At 43.0% G+C, this 8,582-nt stretch overlaps 1 protein-coding gene across 1 annotated transcript; it reads right to left on the bottom strand.

Annotated features, from left to right (window-relative positions):
- Positions 1–1,643: 1,643 nt before the first annotated feature.
- On the bottom strand, positions 1,644–7,952 carry SYF2 (SYF2 pre-mRNA splicing factor). The gene is made up of 7 exons (XM_025856876.2): positions 7,859–7,952; positions 7,533–7,646; positions 5,195–5,320; positions 4,603–4,720; positions 4,421–4,511; positions 3,485–3,583; positions 1,644–2,722 (listed from the first exon to the last, which is right to left on the bottom strand). Exons 1-7 carry the CDS (start codon positions 7,883–7,885, stop codon positions 2,557–2,559), a joined length of 741 nt encoding a protein of 246 aa, XP_025712661.1. The 5' UTR covers positions 7,886–7,952; the 3' UTR covers positions 1,644–2,556.
- Positions 7,953–8,582: the final 630 nt, after the last annotated feature.

The following is an 8,582-nucleotide window of genomic DNA, read 5'->3' as shown; positions in this document are numbered from 1 at the left end:
TTCCCCTCTTAGAGTCCACTGGCCTTCCTTGCCTGATTTCCACAATCTTGAAAACTTGTTTCCTATACACTATCCTTTTTTTTTTCCGGTTGTTTCAAGTGGCAAGGTAAATCTGTTTCTCATCACTCCATCTTGGTTGGAAGTAGAAGTCCCCTGTTCACTCCTTCAATTGGATTTTATAATTTTCTTCACGTAGGTCTTATGAAGACCCTCTCATTAAATTTGTGTCTAAATATCTAATTTTTATTGTAACTGTTTCCTCTCATCTCCATTCCTACTTCTAGACTGGATAAGCTGTTCATGTAATGTTTACACATACATATTGACTTGTGTGTATGTAATATTAATCAACAGATGTCCTGAGATTGAACCATGCATTGGTCATAAACTTATTCAGTGGCAAGAAACGAAGATGAGACACCTAGAGCTAGTGTAGCTACTCAGCAATGGCAACAGGGACTCAAGCTCTGCTCCACACTCCTCAGCACACTGACTTTTGTCCTCATACTTGTTACCTCATGGCACAACATGGCTGCTACAACTCTAGGCCTCATGTCTGTGATCAAAGCAGGAAGAAGGAAGGGGGAAGCAGGGAGTAGCAATTCCCTTACCAAGAAAGCAAAGAGTTTCTCAGAATAAATGAGTTGGTGTCCAATTGGCCAGCACGCGAACATTTGACCACCTGTAATAGCCAATCTGGAGAAGTAAATGTTTAGCTGGAAATTTTACCACAAATTCACACACAAAAAATCAGGGTTCTGATGGGTAACAAAGAACTGAGAATTGATATTGGACACAACTAATGGGTCTACAAGCTACTCTTGCATTCTTAGAATAAACCTTGCTAGCTTATCATGGACTATGCTTTTAAATACATTTGACAATGTTTTGACTTTTTTTTTTTAAGCTATTGCAATATTCAGGATCAAAGACTTGAACTAAGATAGTGTAATGGAAATAGAAACATACTGAATATATGTTGGGAGGCAGCATCAAGGCCCTGTGATCAGACCTAACTGCACATAGAAATACTAGAAGCAGAAACAAAAGGAATACAGAAATAGAAAGTGCTACATAAATTTTAAAAGGGATTAATCACCAGTGGTATTAAATGTTAAACTGTCTTTAAACACAAATGCTGATATATTTTTGAAATTTTCTCTTTCAGATTTGGAATGTCATTTTAATTTTTTTTAAAGATTTTATTTATTTATTTGACAGAGAGACACAGCGAGAGAGGAACACAAGCAGGGGGAGTGGGAGAGAGAGAAGCAGGCTTCCCACGGGGCAGGGAGCCCGATGTGGGGCTCGATCCCAGGACCCTGGGATCATGACCTAAGTCAAAGGCAGACGCTTAACGACTAGCCACCCAGGCGCCCATGGAATGTCCTCATTTATTTTTTTTTTTTAAGGTTTTTATTTATTGAGAGAGAGAGAATGGTAGAGCTCTAGAGAGCATGAGAGGGAAGAAGGTCAGAGGGAGAAGCAGACTCCCTCCTGAGCAGGGAGCCCAATGGGGGACTCGATCCTGGGACTCCAGGATCATGACCTGAGCCGAAGGCAGTCACTTAACCAACTGAGCCACCCAGGCGCCCTGGAATGTCCTCATTTTAAACAACACATAGAAAAAAACCATTTACCCATCTTTCTCTCTGGACTTTTTATTAAAATAAAACTATTGTTGTGATAATAGGATAGTGGTCTTTATCTTTCAGATACTGAAATATTTATAGACAAAAGTATACATTTAATATTTGCTTCAAAATAACATGGGACTTACAGAGGGGAAAGTAGATAAGAAATGAAGCTGAAACAAGACTGGCCAGGAGTTGATTACTGAAGATAGGTATTGGGTACATGGGATTCATTGTATTATTCTGTCTTCTTTTGACGGTTTTGAATTCCTCATAATCGAAGAAAAAATTTTAATGTTTACTCAATGGAAGCACGTAATTTTACATATATATACAAATATTAGTTTTAAATGCTAGTGCTTCGTAGGGATCCTATTCCACAGGATATTTGCTTTTTATAAAAGGAACTGTACATGATCAATATTCATGCTGCTTCCTGAACTTGGTCATAAGAGGCCATGGGTAGAGAGGGCCCTCCAGTAACCATGGCCACCTTCCTCCTCACTGTACTTAGCTTCCAAGTCTACAACCTCAAAAGGTTGCTGAGTCCAGCTCTACCTTTTGTCAAATTCATAATATTCAAAGCAACAATGACTGCATTTATGTATGCTGCAACAATCTTCAGCCCAAAATGCTTCAAAGATTAAATAATCATACCCATTTAAAATACATAGAAAAATAATTAGTATTTATACAAAGTAGATTTTTTACAAAACAAGTACACTACCTCTTAAAATACATCTTATATCCAAGCACAGAAATGTGGGAATATACATGGAAGTATACGTTTAAGAAAAAGCATTTATTTCTAAATGTTGAGTGGAAAGGCAAAGTAGACAGAGTGCTGGTTTCCTGGTAGAACTTTGAAGAGAACCTCAATTTGCCAGCATCCTCAAGCTTCTAAAAACAGTTCCTGAAGGGATTAGACCGCTGTTCCTCTCTCCAAATTCTGTTTAATTTCAGCTGTGTATTTCCCATAGAATCTTTCTGCCTTCTTGTTGAATTTGGCATTCCTTTCATTAATGTAGTCGATGTCTGCATCATCATTATAAGGACGTCTCCGGCTATACTTGTCTCGTTTTTCAATTCTGAAGGAAGAAGAAAAAAATTTACAAAATTCAAAATTGCCTTTTTTTTTAATCTTAATAAAACACGGCCAAATAGTTAAGAACAGAATCAGTGCACTAAGAATAGCACCCTTGAAGGGTGGGGGAAATTTTCATCAAGATCAAATTTAAATTGCTAATTGACAGCACAACCCCGGGTATGAACCCTGAAATTCAATAAATACAAGCTCATCCTTAGAATGCTTCTAAAAGAGCAATGATACACTGTTAGCCACTGGACACACGAAGCTCTACTTAGAAGAAAATGACAATACTTATATTAGTAAACAACCACAGCTAATATGAGTGGAGTACACACTATATACTAGATAGTATTTTTAATAGTTTTATGTATTAACTCCTAAAATAGAAATTAATTCTGCCTGATATTCACCCATATCAGTATTAAGAAACACAAATATAACAAAGATACATTTACTAGAACATTCGTACTTCTTCAAATCAAATAGTGGAATGCTTATGAAGGTCAAAGCCCTTAAACAATCATTTTCTTTGGCCCTTTCCCTGCTTCAATTATGACAACTCCATTTCAGCAATATTTTGCACCTCCCTCCCAGATCATATGGATTCAACTCACACATGCTATCTGTCCCCAAAACCACTACAGACGCTGAGTCAGAAATGAGCAAAAACAGTATCTGCTCTTTCAATTCGCTCTAAGCACGCTATGTCCATTTTGTCGTTAAACGTTTAAAAGTTCAGGCTGCTATACTGAGTACTCACTGTTTTTCCAGATCCATGACCATCCTATCAACCTCTTCTGTGGAAGGCACGTGTGTTCCATGAAGAAGACTGTTGGATGTTGGGAAAAACTCTTCTCCACTGAAAAGACAGCAAAACGGACTTAAAGTAACACTAGACAGTTCCACATTTGCAAATTTCAAACCAAACTACCACTCCTGGTGAGCAATAAAACACATACATTATTTTACACATGACATTATATATATTATAATAGATATAGTGTTGACTGTGGGATCCTACCTTAACTTCTATTTATTTATACACACACACACACACACACACACATCAAGCAAGCTAGAATTGGAAGTGACCTAAGATATCCCCTCCCCCAGCACCTTCACTCTACAGATTTAAGAGCCAAGGGCCAGAGGTTAAGAGACATGCTTCTAGGTTCAGGTTCTTTCTCTTCCCACTAACGCAGGGGTCAGTTAACGACATCATCTGCTTTTGCAAACATCTTACTGGGTCCCAGCCACACCCTTTTGCTCACGTATCCTCCATGGCTATTTTCACATCACAGCAGTGGAGTGCAGACCAAAGAGCCCACAAAGCCTAAAATATTTACAGAAAATGTTCACCCATCCCAGTACTAAAGCATTCAGCCTCCTAAAACATCTGAGTAACTATGATAATCTGGTTGTTAAACTCTCAACACCTAGTCTTAGAATGCCCAGCTAGAACAATAACCAGGTGGTGAGCTGAACTGCTGTGGAGTGAGCAATAAATAGTATTGTCAAGGCCAGAAAGCATTCTTAGGCAGCTGCTAATGACCATTACCTAAGCTTTAAAGTGTGTTTGTATTTACTTATGTGTGTATGTATTTATACACCACACACACACACACACACACACACACACACACACCTATGTCCCTTTGCGATGAAAACAGGACTTGCATTAATTCTGTCAACTTACTGTTTTTCTCTCAGTCTCTCGTAAGTTTCCATGTCAGGTTTGATCTGCTTGGTCAGCCGATGATACTGACGTAACTGAGCAGCAGCATAATCTAAAAGGAGAATCCAGACTACTTTAGATATCGGGGCATTATCAGACCTGTTACTAATAGGCCCGTTGAATAAAGTGAAAGCCAGTTTTACCGGAGAATCCCAGGTCGGGGTTTTTCCTCCTCTTCTTCCTCTCCCATCTCTCTGCATCTTCTGCACTGATCTCCAGCAGCTTCACTTTCTCATAGTCCTCCCCTCTCGCTGCACATTCCTAAGAAAAGGGAAAAGAAGCTAATACCTGCAATGATGATCCAAGCAAATATTGGGTCTATTTTAAACCAAGATTAAACAAAGATATCGGGCAATACTTTAAAACCTAATGATTATTATTTGGAGGAAATATGGGAACCTGCTATGGTGTGTAAGAGTGCGTGCCTCAATTTAAAACACATGCTCAGCGGGTAGCAGACGCCAGGCCCCTTGGAAATGTTTTACACGCACTGACTCGTTTAACTCCTCAGGAACTCAAATCATTATTGTCATAGTCCCTGTTTTACAGATGAGAAAACAGAGGCACAGAGAGGTGAAATAACTCCTCCAAAGTACTGCTGCTAGTAAAGAGCAGGGCCACCACATGGACTCCAGCAGTCTGGCTCCAGACCCAGTGTACAAAATCAGGTACTAGTCACAATACAAAAGAATGACTGAATAAACCACTTATGAAGCCAGCAGAGTAGATCCTAACCTTCTTCTTTTCTTCTTCCTGCAGCTCCCATTCCAGACGAGCTTTTCTGGCTTCCCAGTTAGCAGGTAACTTAAGTCTTTTATCTTCTTCAACAACTTCCTGGTGATTTAATTTACGAGCCTCATTCTAAAACCGTAACACAAAAAAGTTTGTCAGCTGGGACATGAAAATAAATCCAAACAAAATCTTGCCCACTTTGAAAAGCGTCAGGTAAGATACATTAACAAGGGGACTCTTGCTTTATCCCAAAAGCAACAGATAGCCATCAAAGGATTTTAAGCAAGGGAATGGCCTAATTAGGTTTTTTTTTTTTTTTTAAGATTTATTTGAGAGAGAGTGAGAGCATGAGCGAGCACACGCACGAGCAAGAGGGGGAGAGGGAGAGAGAATCTCAAGCAGACTCTGCACTGAGCACAGAGCCCGATGAGGGACTGGATCTCAGTACCCTGAGATCATGACCTGAGCTGAAACCAAGAGTTGGATGCTTAACCGACTGAGCCACTCAGGCACCCCTCAATTCTCTTTTAATCCTAATTCAAGCAAAAAGCTTCAATTTGGGGCTGGAGGCTTTAACACTAATCTTAGTATCTCTAACCCTTTCCAAGTCTCTCCTCCTTCTTAAATATTTTAACACCTTACTTTATGGCAAAGGAAAGGTATTTTCCATTTGAATTACCCCATGAAGTGTGATTTAAAATGAATTTAAGTGGGGTGCCTGCGTGGCTCAGTCGGTTAAGCGTCTGCCTTCGGCTCAGGTCATGATCCCAGGGTCCTGAGATGGAGCCCTGTCGGCGAGGAGTCTGTTCTCCCTCTCCCCAACCCTGCCCCCTTTCCTCCCCACCCCCATCTTGTGCTCTCTGTCTCAAATAAATCAAATCTTTAAAAAATAAAAAAATAAAGTGAACTTAACTGCACACAACAAAATGAGCGATCATCTTAAGGACAACCTAAGTTAGAGGTTCCTTAGGTCACAGGTTGGCAGCAGTTCGTCCAGGAAGCCATGTCTCCTAATTTCCAACCACATGTACTTTACACAGTCCCTCCAAGTCAATATTTAAGTGTGTGTAATTCTTCATTAACTTCTGTGCAAACAGAGATACTCCTCTGAACTACCATCCCTCTTACACTCTTGTACTCTTGGCTCTGGCAATGCCCTCCAGTTGAAAACACCAATAGTCAAAGTTGTGTTTGCTGCACTGAAGGAGAGCAAACCATGGGGAACTATAGGCATTTCAGTGAGAAGGTGTTAGGAGAGGCTAGTTACAGGATTTGGGTTTTTATCAGGTGCCGGAGGGGGCGGGTAAGGTTCAAGGGAGTACGGCGGTGCTCTGGATAAGACAGTGTCAGAAAGGCAGGGCATTTGATGACTGGGTACCCTAAGTTTTTCTACAGGATTAACGGGGTGAGACTAATGCTGTAATTGATCCTAATAGTCACTGGAGTTAGCAGAAGAGGGGAATGTGTGGTCATTTCTGTGGTTTGAATAGTACTGTTTTTGTCTCACTCCAACAGTCAGAGTGATGTTGGGGGTTTGTGAAACTACAGCCAAGCTGTCAGTCAAGCCACTTAAGTGGAAATAGACCAGAGCTGCTTCTTCCTTTCTCAGCTCCAACTGCAGCCAGTTGTTTGCTGGACTCTTATCCCTAATATGAATTCCCTTAATTTACATTTGGTTCCTCTGCTTGGATATTTCTTCCTCCAATTTTTTTGTCTGATAATACCTTACACATCTTTCAAACGGTAGTTTAGGTGTCACCTCTCATATGAGGCACTCCCTGGAGCCCCTCAAACTGTATTCATCTCTCCTCTGCACTCCCAGGGCACTTTGTTCTCAAAGCTAGCATGCCATATTTCTGGCTAGAAAATCATCTCTTCTACTTAAGAGCAAAAGGCATATCCTAATCAGCTAGTTTCCCACCGACCAGGTGAACCACTGATACTATAGACTTTCAGAGATTTGCTGATTATTTTTTAATGAACAGGCAACCAGCTCTCTTATTAACACGGACGAGTTTCTTCCAGTCTCCAGCTCCACATATCCCCCAGGTAAAACGAAGAGTTTGTCAGACTCATACAGCAGGGAGGCTGTTAGTAATAGAGACTCCCAAACCTAGCCCAGATTAGTTAAATCGGAAGTGGGTGAGAGGAGGGTTGGAGAGAGCATGTGTTATTTTCAAAGGTGATTTCAATCTGCTGCCAGGGTTGAGAACCACCGGGAAAGATCTTTCATCCAGTTCTGTGAGTCTGTCAAGCATGGTTTTGCGGCTTCCTCGTCCCTCCACAAACGCGCACCCGCCTGCCAGAATGACCAGCCTCAGTTCCCTTGAAGAATACTCACCCGCTTCAGGTGCAGCTCCCGGAATTTGCGCAGCCTCTGTTCGCGCTTCTGGGCGGCCAGCTCCGCGGCCTCCGCCAGGGGCTGCCCCCCCTCCTCCGCGCTGTCCACCAGCACCTGCGGCGAGGAGGACTGGCTGGAGGCGGGGCGGCCCGGGCTGATTCCCCGCCGGTCCCGCCAGGCCCGGCCGAGCCCTCACACCGACCCCGACTTCAGAGCGTCTGCGCCTCCCTGGCCCGGCACCCAGGTGTCTCCTCCACCTCTCGCCTTTTGTGTCCCCCCGGGGCCTCCCCCCACAAAAATCCCTGGGTAAAGCCGGAGGAACTTACCTTCTCGGCTAAAATCGCAGCCGCCATCACAATCTTTCTTTCGCCACTTCCGACAACAACACAGAGCACTTCCGTCTGCCTGGGGCCCACCCAGCCGATACGTATTAAAAAAAAAAAAAAAAACTACTATAAGCCCCGCCCCTTCCTGGCGGTCACAGGAGCTTGGGACCAATCCCTGCCACTTTTAACAGTGAGACGTTTTCGATTGGGTAGGGCCTTGCGCAGCCGCAAGAGGCCTCCGAGGCAAGGGCGGGGAGGGGCCAGGCGAAGAGCGCTGGGCGGGGAAGCGCTCGGAAGGCGACAGCTAGGAGGGCCCGGCCGAACCTGGGGCCGGATAGAAAGTCACCCCAAGTGCATGCCACTCCCTGGAGCGAAGGGTGTTTGCCATTGAGCGCTTACCCTCAGTGTCACCTCCTGCGAGGCAGGTCTCCCCTGCCTGCCTTGTCTCACCGAGGCCCTCAGTACTGTCAAGTGGCACCATTTTAATTCTCTTCGGTAGTGTGAGATACTTTTCTCACCTGGTCGGTTTCCTTTTTCCGCACTGCAGAACTGTACAAAATTTGTAAGACAGGAGAGGCTCCATTTTGAGAGAAGCGCCATTTTCCTTTTTAAAACAAATAGCTAATGAGCTCTGGAACGGGGCAAAAAGACCTTTGAACTGGGCCAGAAACAGCTATTTTTTTACGAACAGTTGTACCTGGAGTCAAAGGGCGTCTGGCTGAAG

This window comes from Callorhinus ursinus, unplaced genomic scaffold (genome assembly GCF_003265705.2).
Source record: "Callorhinus ursinus isolate GAN/ISIS: 27379988/994484 unplaced genomic scaffold, GSC_fseal_2.0 scaffold18, whole genome shotgun sequence".
Lineage (NCBI taxonomy): Eukaryota > Metazoa > Chordata > Mammalia > Carnivora > Otariidae > Callorhinus > Callorhinus ursinus.
Note: the sequence above shows the minus strand (reverse complement) of the source record. Positions and strands in the feature narration are given on the sequence as shown.